Below are 16,868 nucleotides of genomic sequence, written 5' to 3'. Positions count from 1 at the left end.
ACTGACAGGACACCAGCCAAAACACCGCGGCTCGCTTTCACCAGGAAATCCTCTGTCGAGTGCCTTTCCTGCTCTCCTGCGTTCTCTCCCTCTGCGGGAGCCCTGCAGTGTGTAACCCCCTGCGGTACGGCGCAGAGAACGGGGGCCGCGGCCTCTCTCACCTGAGCACTGTCCGACGTGCTTCACAGAGATGGCCGTGGCCTGGCGGCAGGCGATGGTCCTCAGCTGGCACTGGTCCGCGTAGGTCACCCCGTCAGAACCGCAGACCTGGGCGGCACACAGGACACGTGACGGTCTGTTACTCAAGACAGACCGGTTTTTACCAGCCCCTCGACGGCTACTGTCGGATGAGACAGCAGGCGCAGGCTGCAGAGGAACGAGTACAGGTTTATTCCCTGCTGAGAAGAGAAGAGACGCAACGTTTCTTCAGCTGTGTGAATGGAATGAACCTGTACTTGCTCCTGTGCAGGAAGGACAGATGAAACTCTCTGCGAGAACATCGCTAGCTCAAGGCTCCCTGGCTTGTGTGGTCGCGCTGCTCCTGTCCTCCAGAGCCACGTCACTTACTGCCACACGTTCTGGTCTCAAGTGTCAGCCTCCCCGGCCTGCTCCTACACAGAGAGGCGCCCCAGAGCAGGCTGGGAGAGCCGCAGGGAGGAAGGGAGCGAGAATCGGGAGGCGTACCTTGGTCCTGTTCTTCTCGGCGCAGTCGGGCGGGGGGCACTCGCACTGGGCCTTGCCGTTCACCTCCGCGCACGTGGCGCCGAACTGGCACTGCAGCGCGGCGCAGGAGGCCTGGCCAGCGGGACCTGCGGGGCGCAGACACTGGGGGTAACACCGAGCAGCCCCACGACCCCACGATGGCAACACTGAGCCAGAGCTGCCTGCTTCTTACACTCCGAACCAAGTCACCCTCAGCCCTGCTTACAGTGTGAATCCCTTCAGAGCACAAAGGCTTAACATTATTGACACAATAGAAATAAGGCTACTGACACAGTAACATAGTGGTAGAAAATATAACCCAGTGCATTCTAACACACAGGAATACATGAGGTCTCTAAAGGAGAATGCAACTCCTCAGCCCTAAAGGAAATGCCCCCCTCCCCAGCGGTCAGTAAGATCCAGATGTTTTGCCCACCCTTCTCACAGCTGGTGCTGCCGTCCAGACACAGGGTGCACTTCATGCCCGTCACCCCAGTCTTGCAGGAGCACAGCCCGGTCATCTGCTCGCAGTCGTCACGCACAGAGCCCGTCGGGTCGCAGTTGCAGGCTGCGGACAGGAGGGGGGACAGAGTTGGGAACGTGCGGCGAGTCGGGGGAGAAGTCGGGGTGCAGGACAGCCCGGAGCTGGGGGGCGAGGAGGGGAGGAGCTCCAGGCTGTGACGCAATCTCAGATGGCCCGTTCTCTCTGCAGCTGTTCTCTCCTTAACTAACTAATTTAGAGTAAGTCTCCGTCAGAGCCACTGATGGGGCAAAACGCCCTCCCTCTGGGGGTTCAGATAGGAAAATACAGAAGCCACAGGCCTTACAGAGGGGTGTTAGTCATGTGAACAGGAGGTTAAGGGAACATTCGAAAACGCCTGCAGACACAGACAGAGAGGAGGGGAACACAGGCCCATGCACACAGCCGGGCAGCGTACAAGCTCAATACATTCTGCCACATCACACCCGCTGCACCAGAGCAGAGTAGGACATTGACAGGGTGCTTGTAGACACAAAATTGAGATTGAATTCCAGCTGAGGTGCTGTTCACGATAACAAATTGGACGCCCGAATGAAACAAAGTGCAGTTGAGTTATTTCACACAAACAGAGCTGACCTACAGGATAATCACCCTGACTCAAAAACTGGTCCTGGCAGAGCTGCTTGCCGCACTCACTACCCTCCTCCTCCTCCTCCTCCTCATTTCTGCTGCAATCTGATGACATTTGCCTGGGCAGCCGACAGCCCTGACCCCCCCAGCACACTGACACGCACATGCTTGCAGAGTACGCTCCGAGCTAAACCTCTTCCTGCTGGGGACTGGGGTCGGCACAGCTCTCTCGCCGCAGGATCAGGTTAGCAACCCCGGGAATTCATGCTGGAAGGAGACCCCCCCTGACCTCGCACATCACCCCAAAAATCACCATAAGCAATAAGCTGCGACAGTGAAACCACGTGGGAGTCTAAAGACATGCTGCTGGCGTCTGTTCTTTTACCTTGAAGTGCCCTTTGAGCAGAGCTCACAGCAGATTACCGGCACCTCATTAAGCCAATTTACACGACTAGGTGCAGCACTGATTTCAACTGAATTTCCCTGTAAAACATGTTCTACGGGGTGTCTCGTGAGATTCCGGACAGGGGCAGCAGAGAGAGAGAGAGAGAGGAGCGAAGCCGGGGCCCCTACGTGTGCAGCCGCTCATGTTGTCCGTGACGATGCCGCGGAAGTTCCAGAATCCGGGCTCGCAGCGGTCACACTTCGGTCCGCCCACCCCGGGCTTGCAGGAGCACTGACCGGTCGTGGGGTCACAGGACCCCCCGTACGACCCGTAGGAGTTGCACAGACAGGTACCTGCGGGTGACAGTGGGGGGCGCCATTAACCTCCATTAACAAAACGCGGCGTCAGATTAAAAAAGCATCCTGTGTTAGAAAACAGCGGTGAAGCTCCTGCGGACCTCTGGGTCGGTCCACCAGGATTGCATTTGCTGACTTGATTCTTCGTGGTCCTTGATTACTGGGAGACCCACCTGCTGAGGTTTTCTTGACTGAGATAACTCAGCTGCAGTAAAAGCCTTGCAGCGGAAGAGCGACAGCCTGCCTAATTACAGCATTCATATCTGTCTCAGGCAATTCAGACAGAAGAGGAACACCCCAGACAGAACAGAGGATCTGCTCTGGACCTAAAAAGCTCCATCTTAAGGACTCATTAGAGTAGAGTGGGGATAGGTCAAACCCGCAGCATTTCCACAAAGTGTCTGGAATCTGCAGGAAGAGCAATTATGCTTTCTGTTTACCCGCGAGTAAATATCTTTACAATCTATCACAAAGATCGTCCTGGAACAAAAGCAGTTTCTGCACTTCTAAATCTTTCACTGCTTTTCTTTTCATCCCGAGCACGGAGACATCCTGCCACACAGAGAGCAGGTGGCGGAGGAATGAGATGCCCTTAAGTGAAGCAAAACCTTTGAGGCAGATAATCAAACTCAGGAGGGAGAAAAATAGAAAAACAGGTATGCTTTATAAGCTGGCTTTGAACTTAAATTGAACTTATTACTTTAGACTGTTTTGACTTATGGCCTCCCCAAAGTCTTATTTCTCTCGCTGGGACTTCTCTCCCCGTGACACTGACGCAGAAGAGAAGAGAAGTTTAACACAACCGCCCAGTAATGCAAAGAAAATAAAGTCAGCCGAGCGCCGGGGAGGCATCGATCTGCAGGATGGATGGAGGGTGTAACTTACTAGGGCACCCCGCCAGCCCCACTCCGAGGGCGACCGTTGTGTTGTCAAGGCAACAGCCGTAAACCGCTTGGCTGCAGTGCTGGGCCGCGGCTGTGGGGGCCGCAGTGCTGGAGGTGGCTGGAGAGAGGGACAGGGGGCGGGGACCGGGGGGGGGAGACACAGGAGAGTGAGCAAAGTCAACATTCTGGAGTGCAGTTTTGAAAAAAAGACAAAATGCAGGCTTACACTTGTGACGGGCAAAGGTGCTTTTACCATCAAAGCCCTGCCTGTAGACGGTGCCCAGGACAAGAGCACCTGCACACTCCCACCTGCTCTGAAACCTGGCCCACAGTGGGCTTGCCGGTGTTGAACACGCCCAGCAGTGTCAGACTCAACATGGCCACCACAGTCAGAGCTCTTCTGCAAGACCCGCAAGCAGGGACTCCAGCACCACCAGTTCAGCGCCCCCGTCGGGCTCATGCCAGGAACTGGCCTGGGGCAGCGCTGTCCGACAGGAGCTCTGGCTGCGGGGGGGCAGGTTGGGTTCGCCGCAGGCAGGGAGATTAGTATGTCTCACGCACTCGTCTCCGGGTTTCAGGATGCTGAGCCACGCATCCCAGCGGCCTCTGCATGCACACGGCACTGCCGCCGCTCAGCAATTTTGGCCGCTGCTTGATAGTGATGGGTTACTTCCTCCTTCTTCAGGCACAAAAGTGGGGTTTAGATTCAGTTCATTAACCCTGAACTCAAGTCCTGTTTCTCTTTCGCTGTGTCAATTAAGACAAGCCGCCACTTCACTTCATATATCATCTTATCGTGCTGTCCTGCATTATTCATCCACTCCCCCAGCCTGTCCCAGTGTTCGCTTTAACATAATATATTAATTATTCAGCGCCGCTTTCTTTCTTGAAGCCCTGCTTTAGATTCCATGTGCTGCTCCAAAGCAGGCTGATGCCGGGCACTGAGCTATTCACTCCTCTTGCTTTTAAGCCCCATTATATGTCTCTGAAACGTACTATATAATTACGGTTATGTAACGAAGTATCATTACAGCTTAAAAAACAACACAGCAGGTGTCTGTCCCCGGCTGGCGCGCGGCGCCGGGCAGCAGCAGGGGGGCTCAGGCTTGTGTCTGGGGGGCTGTGGTGCTGTTGCTCCCTGGAGCGAGAGGCCTGGCCCAGCCTTGTGCCAAATTCATGAATACTCTGTGTGATGGGGCGTGGTGCACAGGGAGGGGCTGCACTCCGTCGATGATCAGAACCAGCACCGCCTGCCGGAGACCCGAGTGCCCAGCCCGGCCCGAACGACCCGGAGCCCAGCTCCTCTGCGGCGTGCAGCAGGGCCACTCCCACCCGACACCTCCACACCCCCACCGTGTGGTTAAACCCCCCCCCCCCTTCCTAACCTGACTGCTGCACCCAGGCCCCAGTCACATCAGAGAGCCGCGCGCCAGCCAGTGCCCGCCGAGCCAGCACACTGAGGCCCCGCTGCCCGCAGGCGCTCCTCTCCCGCAGGCGGCTCCAGATAACAGGCTCCGCGGCCCTTACCTGCACAGGGCCCCTGGCTGTGGATCTCAACGTGTGCCTGCTTCTCGCAGCGGGTCTTCTTCAGCTCGCACTCGCTGCTGTAGCTGCGACCGTCCGTCCCGCACACCTGCGCCAGGGGGTCAAACACACGGGACCGCTAACCATGGCTGTGGGCACCCAACCCCCCGCGGCCAGAAACGACTCAAAAACAGGGCTGCACCCCAAGATAGAACAAGAAGTGGCTATGTGTAAAGTTTAGGTTCTAAGTTCTACAGTTCTAAAAAAGGTGAAATATTTAGAGTTTTCAATATATTAGTCCCTTGTAGACAGACAAACGGGTACCAGAGAAGTTACTCGACATTTCGGGAACAACTACTGCTGTAGTGAAAGGGCAGCTGTAGCTTCCAGGAGTGGATAAAAAAGAATTCAGCACAACCTCTTCAGAGCACAGGAGAGGCCCAGCCAGAGGGATTAGGAAACAGACTGGCTTTAATTCCTGATCATTACGTCAAACTGACTTCCACAGATCGACCACGAGTTTCACAATAAAGTGGCCTATTGTCTATATCAATGAGTTGAGTTGCAGTTGCTACAGGCAGGTGTGTGGAAGGCTGCTAACGATGCTACAGAGCCTGATGATGCTCATCAACTAATCAGCAGATTCCCTCTGCTCTCCGGCTCTCTGGCGCCCCCACCTGGCTCCGCGGTACGCTCTGGCAGGTGAAGTCGCACACACAGCGGTCGTCCTCCGCGTCCTCGTCCCAGGAGCCTCCAAACTTCTTGCAGCGCTCCTGTTCGCAGGCACTGTCCTCTCCCGAACCCGAGCCGCCGGAGGAGCCGCACTCTGGACAGACAAACGCACAGACAGGAAGAAGGGGCCGTGAGCTGACTGCTGCTTCCTGTTGACGCCCCGCCCGCCAGACCTCGACCACGCCAGCGAGTACTGGGTCTGTCATTCGTAGGCGGAACAGGCGGAAGGCTTGATCTAATCCGGGATTTAATCTCGCCCAGTACCGACGAGGATCCATGCAGCAGCAGGACGCCTGAGTCATGGCAGCGCAAGCTGTCACTTTTATTGATCTCCCCCAGAAGAAAAATAAATCACAATTGTATCCCATTGAAGTCTTTAATCTACAGGAGAGAATAGGAGAAAATTGTATTCCATTCCTCCCTGGCTGTTTTCCTGACAACGAGGTCTCAGACTGCACGAAAATACACTGACACCGTCCTGACAAATGGATCTGCACTGTTTACCTGAAACAATTATTCAGCAGCTCAAGCGTCATCCACGCTGTTTGTGATGCCTATACTCATTCATCAATGGTTTTTAGCATAGGGTGGGATATTTAAGATGTTCTAGTGCATGATATACCCACACCAGCCCTGCCACACTAAAGGTGTCTAAACTGATAGAGGGACAAACAGAAAGAGAGAGAGAAAGTCTCCCCTGACTGGCCCTGGTGAACGGGAGGGATCAGCCTGTGCTGCTGCTGCAGAGCCATCTTCCCAGGCTGAGGGCGGAGTCCATCTCTACTGCCTGTGTCCTCCTCTGCAGCAGCTTGTTTCTCCCAGATCTCCCAATGAAAACGTGGCTGCCGCCCCATTAGAACATCTGCGAAAACAATCCTGAGGCGCCCTGCAGCAGAATCCCCAAGCGTGGAGCACTGCAAGGGCACGTGAAATCCAGGATCGCCATAATGACGTCACAAGGGGGTGAAGAAAACACCCACAGCAACCCGAATATTAAAAATGAAGCTGTAAAAGAGGGATGGGATGACACAGAGCACCCATATTCCACGGCCTTGTTCTGTAGGAGGCTCATTAAGATTCAGGCCAGAAACTTTCACGAAGTATTGCATAAGTCTCATTCCAGCTGGTGTACAGAACAGGCCAAAAGTCTGAAAGCGGAGTTGTGACTGAAGAGCGACAAAACAGGATATGATCCAGAGGAGCTGCTGAGCTGGTGGAATGAGGAGAAGCAAGGGGAAGCAGGCAATGTCTCATCTACCACATCGATCGAGCTGCTGAAGAATCCGCTTGACACAAATGTGAAGAGAGAACATACTGTCTACTGTACATGCTGCATACACAGGCCTTCACCTGGCCTGGTTCTTGCTCCTCTAAGTACTGGCTGTGCCGATTCTCTACAGCAGCATAAAATCCGGCCAGCCTCCCTGCCTGTGGTTAACACCTTCTCTGCTCCTGCTGCAACGCTGAGTTACAAACTAGTCTGACAGCTGTCACTCTGTCAAACACAAGGCTTTACTTCTGCTGAAAGTTCAGCAAAGGCAAATATCTGGTTCCAACAGCTCTCTGCAAAACACCTCCCTTCAGGAGCAGAAAGTGGACTGCACCTGGCTCACGAGAATCCTGAAAAGGTAAGATAGAGGAGCCGCACGATGGCACGCTCAGGCTTGTTGTCTTTTAAAAAGGATCTCGAAAAACAAAATGTTAAATTCTAGAAAGCACCGGATGAGATGCAGGAGGTAGAACAGTGACAATGACAGAGTGGGGGATCTGATTGCCTGGGGACCCCGAGCTGGCTGCAGTGTCTTGGGGTCTAGGCGTGACAGCTCCACACAACTGAGCGAGGAACACGATGAGACCGCCACAGGGCTGTGCATCACTCACAACAATACAGGTGCTTCACTGTCCCGGCAGCACAGCGCAGGTTTCAGGGGAGCGACAGGGGACAGCGAACGTGGCTGTTCCTTTAAATCACACAGAGAGGCAGGAATCTTTCATAAAAGTCCCTCGCCACGCCAGTAAAGGTGAAGCTCTGATGTTCCACCATGAAAGCCTGAAGGAAAATAATCGAAGAGATAAACTGGCACCCTGGAGACATGAAGAGGCTTGGCGCCTGAGAGGAGAGCATGCAGAGGAAAGCCGATTTGGATGGTGTCTCTGTAGGCGATTCCTGAAGAGGGGTCTGCCAGCTCTCCTAACGAAGTGAGACTGCGGCTGCCACAGGCACTCGCGCCGCTACGCTCCCCCGTCGTCTTCTGGGGGCCCTCCGTCCCCGCGACACCCCCCCGTGGGCTCGGGGGCCGAGAAGCTACACCCTGCATCGGCTGTAGTGAGAAAATGAACCCAGTGCTGAGGGCCCCAGCGCCTGGGGTAACAATATATAACCTGCAGCCGAGCAGGATCCAAATCTCCTTTGTGCAGGCTTGACTCGCCGGAGCCCCAGAACACGAGGCAGCAAGACCCCACTGTCATCCAGCGCCCCAGACTAGAGGCTTTAACGCCACTGAACACAGCTTTAACAGAGTGGCATAAAAGTGACAGCAATCAGCCTCTGCTTGTAGATTTAATTGCTTGTTAGAAACAACAACGAATCTCAGGCACCGGTAACACTGTGAGGGGAACCGCAGCGCCCTCAGCTAAAACTGCGAGGTGGAATTGAGGTCTTGTGCCGGCGGACAATCTATTTTCCCACCAGGAGAAGCAATTCCAAAGTCTCTCCAAGTCAGTAGCTGACATAATAGCCGGCCTGCGCAGAATCAAGACTGCTGATGTCCAAGCCTCGGTTCAACAGGCAAGCTGCATTGCGGAAAATAAGATAAAAAGAATTCCGGGTTTTTAAATCATATTCCCTAAATGGGATTCCTTAGCGTGGGCACCAAAAGATACAGTACGGGGCACCCTGCAGATCTCACCCTGCCCTTTCTGTGAAGGTGACCTCTCCGGTGTCAAAGTGAGCACCACCCTTTCCCCACCCGTCCCCCAAGCTGGGAAGTAGGCTCATTCCCACGCCAGGTCCCGGTGGCGCCTACCAAGTCTGCCTGGGCTGGTGACTTGCGAGAGTGCTGGGACATCAGCTCTGAATAAGAGGAGCCCAATCTAGAAGCTTCTCTTCGCTTGGTGACTGCTGCAGGGTCCTGGGGCATGTGCTTCAGCAATAACACTGTTCCAGACCCCCGCCAACATATCTGTGCACAGAAGTGTTTATGTCCTTACGTCCTGCCCCCTGGAAATTTACCGCCCTGGAGTCCTGGAACCCCAAGCGGAGCTCCGGCTTTAATTCGCACCTGAGCCCTTCTGCGCTGGACAGGTGTGCGACTGCTGCCGGCCCCCCCGCGGCCCCCCCCCAGAGAAAACCGCCGATCCCGCTGCGGCGACCGGGCGCTCTGTATCCGAAGCCTTCGTCCTTCACGCTTTATTCCTGCCGCGTCCCTCCTCCCGCTCTGGTTTGGATCATGCCTGCCGCGGCCGGCATGAGGAATGGGATACCATGCAGACCAAATAAAGTGTCAGGCCGGGGGAAGAGAAACGGCTGAGCTTCTCGTCCAGACAGGGAGCGTGGTGATGGATTGCAATGCCCTGACTGTCGCTCCCCCTCTCTCCTCTCGCTCTCCTGGTGCAGGGGATCCTGCCCCCTGCCCGCACTTCCAGCACACATCTGCTGCAGCTGGCGGCGTCGTGCCCTCCATCGCTGGCGTTGACACCGGCCTGGCGCAGCGAGCCGCTCAGGGCCACGCCATCCTCACGGCGTCTTCCACCGGGCGTCTGGGCTGCGGCTGTTGTCGCTACCTTCCCTGCACAGACTAATCCAATTTACTAATCAGGCTCTCAATTAAGCAGCTCAGCCCCGTCGGTGATACAGCACAAACAGGGAGCGCTTTGTCAGTGTCTACAAAGAACGTGAAGTTCAGCCTACCCAAGTGTGAAATTAAACAGGTGATAAATTTCCCCACACGGCCACCGTTTGGAACACTGTCATTTTTCATTACTGCTAAATAAAAGAGCAAAAAAAAAGGCCCATTTCTCCTTGTGACTAATGAACGTAGCTTTTAAATTCTGCAGAAGCGGACTGAAAATGAATCGCCTGCGCTATCTGACTCCCTCGCTCCTTGTCGGGGAAGTGCATGCGAAATTTAACCAATGAGGAATTAAAAAAAAACCTTCTACGGTAAAAAGCAGCAAGGATTAAACTGCATCTTGTGAAATTATGTCTTACCTTCCTGCGCTTTTGTTCTTTACAGAAGGATAAGAGAGGATATGGGGCACATTATTATTATAATAACACATTTCAGCAGACTGTGTAGTTTAGTAATCGATGAGTGTTGTATCTAATAGATCTTGATGAATCAAAAAGTGATATGGATTGTTTCATACTCTACAGCCACCAGGCTCTGGGAGATAAGGTCTTCTCACTTCATTTTACAGAGCTAATTGAAATTCGATTTTACTTGTCCTAATCCCCCCATTTACAGGTGCCGGCATATTACCAAAGACTATTCCACAGCACTGATGGGGCCTATATCACTGAGTATTCCTGCACAAACTATCTCAACAAGAAAGTCCCTCACCCCAGGCTTCTGCAAAACAAGCCAGGCCTGATCTCTGTCAGTTTTACAGGTACAGTATGTGCTTACAGAGGGGGAAAGGATGTGTCATACTGTTACATGTCCTGGGGGCATTAAAGATACCCATCTGAGCTGCTGTATAACCGCCAAGCACCCTGATAACCATGGAGCTCAGTCCAGGTCAGCGGCGCTGGGGGCGATGGAGCTCCAGGTCACATGTGATGTTAGGCTCCAGGAAGGGTGTGCCTGCGGTGGGTCATGTGACCAGGCCACTCAGGGAGGTCTCCACTTCGGGTCTTAGAACTGAAGAGACCGACTTTAAATTAAGAAAAAATGACTGTGCTCTTATAGCAGTGGACATGCAGTGTTTCATGTGGTGCTCTTTGCCAGCCAGTCTCCCTGATGCTGTATGTGTCATCTGGACAGCGTTGGGGCTGAGCCTCAGGTCTGTAAAAGGCTGAGCCCAGGTACTCACACTCTGTATGTTTTGTAAATAAATGGATATTTGTGTTGTAGGAGTAGCTAATTTATTCTGTAACTATGCTGTACCAGGAACAACGCCGTGTGACAGCATTAGACATTCCTTAGCTAATGGGCTGTTTCATTATTTAGCCTTTTATAAATTTGCCTGCTAGTCAAATCAGTGGCAGGACTGACTTTCTCACTCATATTTTACCTTGTTTATGTAATTTACACAACCACCCGCCCTGAGTCCGTCTGGGCAGACCACATTTTCCCACGCACCCCGCTGGGCAAAAGACAAGACGCACGGTCTTGGAACAAGACGATACCTTGGCTGTGAGTCAAATCAGAGAGGCGAACAGCAGGACGACAACCCCAGGACCCCTCCGGGCACAGTAACTCAGACTGCAGTAAGGCACGGCCAGGGGGTGGAGTATCTCCCCCGCGCTATCAGCAACCCCACGGACAAGCAACAGGCAGAAACAAAACGCTTACTTTCATACGGGCGCAAAAAAGGATCATGGCTTCTCAGCACAGCCTGAACCAGTTTTCATAAGCCCAGGAGAACCTGATTTTTCAGGCTGTGCTCGAAAGTAATTCATGCCTGAGCTGAGAACTGGGCAATTCTGGTGTTTATCCTAAATCAGAGCTGACAGTGCTGAGTGATGCTAGCATGACTTCCTTCTCAGACTGGGGTGACATTGCTTTAACAAATGAGGTTGTTTCCAGCCCCACGGGCAGAGCTTGTGCAAAGCAAGCCAGGTGAGGACAATCGATTCACTTCTCTTCAGTTCTGTCCCACGGTCATTTTCATGTTTTAGACTTTCTTTATTCATTTTTAAAACTCTTTAAACATAACTTCATGGGTTTCTGCATCGGCGGCGTGTGCCTTTTCCCCACTGATAGGCCATCTGTCCCCGCTCCAGCAAGCCAGCTACGCTGACGGTAAAGTTTGGGCTCCAGTCACAAGAAGGCTCGCCTGCCCTGTGCAAAATGTGCTGAGAACCCGGCTCTCTGTGAGTCAGGCAGGATTGTTCCTGTGGCTGAGTACAGCAGTGGGAGGTTAGAAATGTCATTTTCGAGAGCTGCAATGCAGCCTCGTGAGCAAAACTGAAGTAAATTACGGTAACAGCTTTCGTCTGGTGCTGATAACATTTTACAGACACCTGCTGTGAGGGTATTAATGAGAGAAGCATCTAATCATACAGCCTGTTGTGTTTGACAGGCATGTGACCAGCTTTGACACTGTAAGAAATATTACAAGCATTCTGTAATATACCATGGTAACTACATTGTAAAGCACAGTGAAACCATGGTCAAATTAGTGTAAAGCACAGAGAGGTGTGGTACAGCACAGTGGAATCATGGTAAAATCATGGCAAGTCATGTAAAGGAGGGGGAAAACGCAGAAGCCCTTCTGGGCCCTACCTTCATCGCAGGGGCCTGTCCTGGCGATGTCTATTTTCTTCCGCAGGTGGCAGGAGGCAGCCCGCAGGATGCAGGCGCTGTCGTAGGTGACCCCATCACTGCCGCACACCGGGGCGCTGGGCTGACCCGCGCAGCTGGGGCACACACACTGGTTCCTCACGCACATGGCGCCCCAGGAGCACACGGCGTCCCCGCAGGTCTCTGCGGACACGGGCACCAGCGTTAGCAGGAAGGACAGATGATCTAACGTCCGCTGCCTGGGGGGGACCTCACTTCCTGTCTACCTGTGTATCTGCATTGGATTCCTGCAGATCATGATCAGGCACAGCCCTGGGGCAAACCACCAGGGGCCCTGGAGTCCAGACACCCACACTGTCTTTCTGACAAGATCCAGGGGGAATCTGACAGCTGCACGTCCTGAATCTATTCTCCGTGTTTTTTATTTCCACGTTTGCAAGAGAAAACCTTCAGTCAGCTGCGGTTTCTAAGTGAAAGCACATCACCTCTACAGCTACAAGGACAGGAGCGCCTCCTCTCGTCTGTAGCTCCGTTACCATGTTCCTGTGCTCCTGACCCAGACGACGGGTGTACGGTGCAGTGTCCCGAGACGTGCCGACGGTGCACGTGGAGGTCAGACTGACGCCCCACGCCCCTGGGGGCACGTGGGGGCTTTCAGACAGGCGCGGTACTCACTGCACTCCCCCTGCGCCGCCACCCGCAGGTCCTTCTGCTGCGTGCACGCCTGCACGTTCAGCTCGCACTCGTTGGCGTAGGTCGCGCCGTCGGTGCCGCACACGGGCTGGTGGGACGCCACGCACTCCGTCGGGCACACGCAGCGGCCCGTCTCCGTGTCGCAGATGGCGCCGAAGCGGCAGCTGCTGCAGGGCTCTGCGGGAGGGAGGAAGCGAGAGCGGCGGGCCGTGAGAGGGCGGGGCGGAGCTCCGGCCAGCGCTCGGACCCGGGGCCGACGGCTAGGGGCCAGCCACGAGAAGACCCCGAGCGGCCTACGAAAAGGGGAGGCTTTTAAAGGGGAGCCTTCCAGCACCCCAAAGGGGTGTTTGCCCCCACCCCGAATCATCTATGGAGGAACAGCAAACAAAGTCACAGAGGGGACCCTAAATGCCTTGAGGGCCCCCCCACCCAATCTCCCACTGCAGGCGAGCTGCTCTGTCCTCACTCTGACAGCACGCAGGGGCTAATTCGAGGGAAGAGCAGTAGATCTCAGAACGAGGTCACCCTTCCTGCGCCCCGGCTGGCCAAAGGTCTCGCAGGGTCAGGGCGTTCATTCTCACAGTAACACCCAGCGTCTTCGTCAAGGATCTGAACTCCACGCCGGCCCCCGGCATCAGCCGATTCCCAGCAGGCTCGCTGGAAACCAAGCCCAGCCGCCCTGCCAGCTCTGCCTTTCAGCTCTTCAGACGAGCTCAGGGGCATCAGCAAACAGCATCAGACGCAGCCTCCCGCCCAAAGGGAAAGGAAAGCTGCTGTGCAGGAAACTAAATCTGAGAAGCACACACGTCAACACCCAGCACAGCCCCCTACAGGATTCATCTACTTTTCTCAAACTGCATGACTCTGGAATTTTTGGAAGAGACTTTTTCCTGAAGTCACTCAGGAGTTGGAGTTAACAACGTCACACTTTAATTCAATGCTGTTTCTGATGTCTGAGGAAATGCATATAAACTGCGCTAGAAATACCCCTATGCTACTGCATTTCATGGTGAAACCAGACAAAGAAGCAACAACAGCACCAGCCTGGGCACAGTGCAGCAGACACACAGCAGATAATCACGGTGAAGCCACTGGACACCTACACACAAATTCTCAGTGGCCAGCTCTCAGCTGCTTTCTTGCACAGAGTATACTGGCGACCGTGTCGCACACACAGTCCTGTACACTGAGCCCCACTGCTCCCTACTGCTCCTCATGTGTTCACCCAGGTAGTTCCTCTTCCGAAACGCCAGCTGTGTGCCTTAGGGCCCACGCAAGTGCAGACTCAGAGCAAGCGGCTGATTTAAAGCCACCCCAAATCCGCGTCTGCCTCTTCTCCCCGCTGGCACCCGGAGCAAGTGCTCCATCATCTCTGCCAGGAGGCCGAGGAGGCTCATTCATTCTTGCCTGGTGAGCTGCATGCATGGGAGACTCAGACAAACTGTCTTTCATTGGTTTTGTTTTTGTTGCAGCACTTTCATTTCTGTTGCTAGGAAGAAAATAGTTCTCTCCCTCTCCCTCTCTCCTTTCCTTTTCTCTCCCTCTCATTCTCTTACCTCCCTCCCCTCTCCCCTTTTCTCTTCCCCCTCTCTCCTTCTCTCTCACACCGTCTCTCTCCCATGGGTGACCTACATTTCCACCAAAATATCATTTCCAGCACCTGTGAGAGTGCTCCTCCCTCTCCTCTCCCTTCACTTCTTGTCTCTCCTCTTCCCCTCTCTGCTTTCCTCTTGTCTTCTCTCACCTCCTCCCTCCTCTCCTCATCTCTCCTTTCCTCTTGTCTTCCCTGACCTCCTCTCTCCTCTCCCTCTGTACACATCTGTGAATGGCCTCTCAAAACTGGCGACATTCTTCCCAGCATTATTAGCTTTATTAGCTCCACAGACATATCAAGGCACCATGACAAGGTCATTCACCATCTGAACAATATAAATAATAATGAAAAAATAACAGTAATAAAAAAAATGTATTTCGTATCGACACCAGCAGCCACCTGAGCTGTAAAGATAAGTGGCTTTTATGAACACTTTTCTCAAGCACAGGGGAAAAAAACAGGAAAAATTATAATCACACAATGATTTCATATTCTTCTCTCTCTAAGCCTCTCATTTCAATGGGAGCTGATGCTGGTCACAGATAGCGCTGCTTAATGAAAGATCAGCTGAGCAGCAGACTCAGCCACTCAGTCTCGGCACAGCAGTGAGTGGGTCAGCAGTGACTGTGAGCTGGACAGCAGTGAGTGGGACAGCAGTGAGTGTGAGTTGGACAGCAGCGACTGTGAGCTGGACAGCAGTGACTGTGAGCTGGACAGCAGTGACTGTGAGTGGGTCAGCAGTGAATGTGAGCTGGACAGCAGTGAGTGGGACAGCAGTGAGTGTGAGTTGGACAGCAGTGAGTGGGACAGCAGTGAGTGTGAGTTGGACAGCAGTGACTGTGAGTGGGTCAGCAGTGACTGTGAGCTGGACAGCAGTGAGTTGGACAGCAGTGAGTGTGAGTTGGACAGCAGTGACTGTGAGTGGGTCAGCAGTGGGTGTGAGCTGGATAGCAGTGAGTGGGATAGCAGTGAGTGGGACAGCAGTCAGTGGGCCGGTAGTGAGTGGGTCATGGTGGGTCGGCCAGCTGGTCTGAGGTCCGTTGGCTTATGGCTCGGTTCTGCCGATATGAGCCTCAGGAACAGTGATCATATCCACACTGCTGTGGACTTTAAAAATCCCGCGCTTATCCCGAACCAGTTTCCCCGAATTCGGTCACTGTTCTCCTGTGTGGGGATTCTAGAACAGCCCTTATTCTCCTGTCTTTCCGTGCATTTCCCGAGTCACTCCACACAGATCCCCGAGAGCCCCTTTGTGCTCGCGGATTCAGTCACTCTTCCTGGAATGAAATCGCTGCGGCAGGTTACGTGACTGGAAAACGACTAACTGAACAATAATGAAGTCAAGCGCCCTCCAGCTCGCTGGCGGTAACAGCTGATCTCGCGTGGCCCTGCCGAGCGCCGAGCGGCTGCCTGCGCCCCGGGGAGCTCGGCTCCTCCATGCAGCACCTCTGCTCTGTGTCACCGCGCCTCCAATGCAAGCTGCCTTCTGCGACGGCGTCGACGGGCTCGACGCACGAATGAATAACCCCGGTAACTCCGGAAGCCTGTCAGCGCTCGCCACGTGTGGGCAGGTGGCGTCTGCACACCCCCACCGCAGGTCAAATACACAATGAGGGCTTGCCAGCCTCATTATCTTGCAGCCAGTGCGCCGACACTCAATCTGCCCGGCAATGAGCTTGTATCATTTCCATAAACATTTATTTTCCGGCAGAGCCGCGTGGAGCAGAATGGGAAGGAGCTGATGGAGTTACTGCACGCTGGGATAATGGCTCTGGAATCCTGTATCTCGGATTGGTAATGAAGCACTGGACACGCAAGGGCCACTGAATTACAATGAGCCCCTTGAGTGATATCTTGCCTCTTGGCTTTGGAGTAACGACAACGGGAAAAGCAATTCACTGATTTACCAACAGCTGCCTAATCTCCTTCAACTCCACTGGCTGCCTTTCACATGTGTGCACGAAACTGAACTAGAGAAACAACCTCCGGCTGAGAAAGAAGATCTCCTGATGTGGGCCCCGGGCCCCCAACATCGATTCCAAGGACACCTCTGTGTTTGTGTGTCTATACATCACGCAGCAACGTCACTAGGAAAGGAGACACCGAACAGAAAACAAATTCTCTTCTTTCTAACGGGGTTTCCTCTGACCTCACATAGGAGCTTCAGCCAGGCTGAAGCCAGGTTAATGTTAAGCGACACAGCCACCACATCTGAGCAGCTAGGCCTGCTGTTGCTGCTCCTTACTCTGCGCCTCACCTGAGCGTGGGGCTGAAGAGGCGCAGGTGGACTCCCAGAGCAGCAGCCCTGGGTGATAAATCAAACCGCAGCAGCACCTGGTTTCTGAAAGACCCTGAAAGGCAGCACAGCAGGGCTCTGTACTCTGGTTCCACATTGTCAGCCAGGCTTGTCTCTCTCACCT

At 53.9% G+C, this 16,868-nt stretch overlaps 1 protein-coding gene across 8 annotated transcripts in view; it reads right to left on the bottom strand.

The window, feature by feature from the left end:
* The window catches only part of agrn (agrin), a 170,550-nt gene that overhangs the window by 33,594 nt on the left and 120,088 nt on the right, over positions 1–16,868 (bottom strand). For 7 of the 8 annotated variants that reach the window (XM_088938370.1, XM_088938371.1, XM_088938373.1 and 4 more), the window contains 9 exons: positions 12,837–13,031; positions 12,144–12,344; positions 5,640–5,788; positions 4,966–5,071; positions 3,440–3,556; positions 2,387–2,551; positions 1,139–1,270; positions 685–809; positions 162–267 (listed from right to left, as the gene is read on the bottom strand). In XM_088938370.1, coding sequence (XP_088794496.1) covers positions 162–267; positions 685–809; positions 1,139–1,270; positions 2,387–2,551; positions 3,440–3,556; positions 4,966–5,071; positions 5,640–5,788; positions 12,144–12,344; positions 12,837–13,031 — 1,296 coding nt within the window. The remainder of the gene's footprint in view (positions 1–161; positions 268–684; positions 810–1,138; positions 1,271–2,386; positions 2,552–3,439; positions 3,557–4,965; positions 5,072–5,639; positions 5,789–12,143; positions 12,345–12,836; positions 13,032–16,868) is intronic. The other variant, XM_088938378.1, reaches the window with a different exon arrangement.

This window comes from Atractosteus spatula, chromosome 20, assembly GCF_055471065.1.
Source record: "Atractosteus spatula isolate fAtrSpa1 chromosome 20, fAtrSpa1.hap1, whole genome shotgun sequence".
NCBI lineage: Eukaryota > Metazoa > Chordata > Actinopteri > Semionotiformes > Lepisosteidae > Atractosteus > Atractosteus spatula.
The sequence above is the reverse complement of the archived record's forward strand: the minus strand, read 5'-3'. Positions and strand labels throughout refer to the sequence as shown.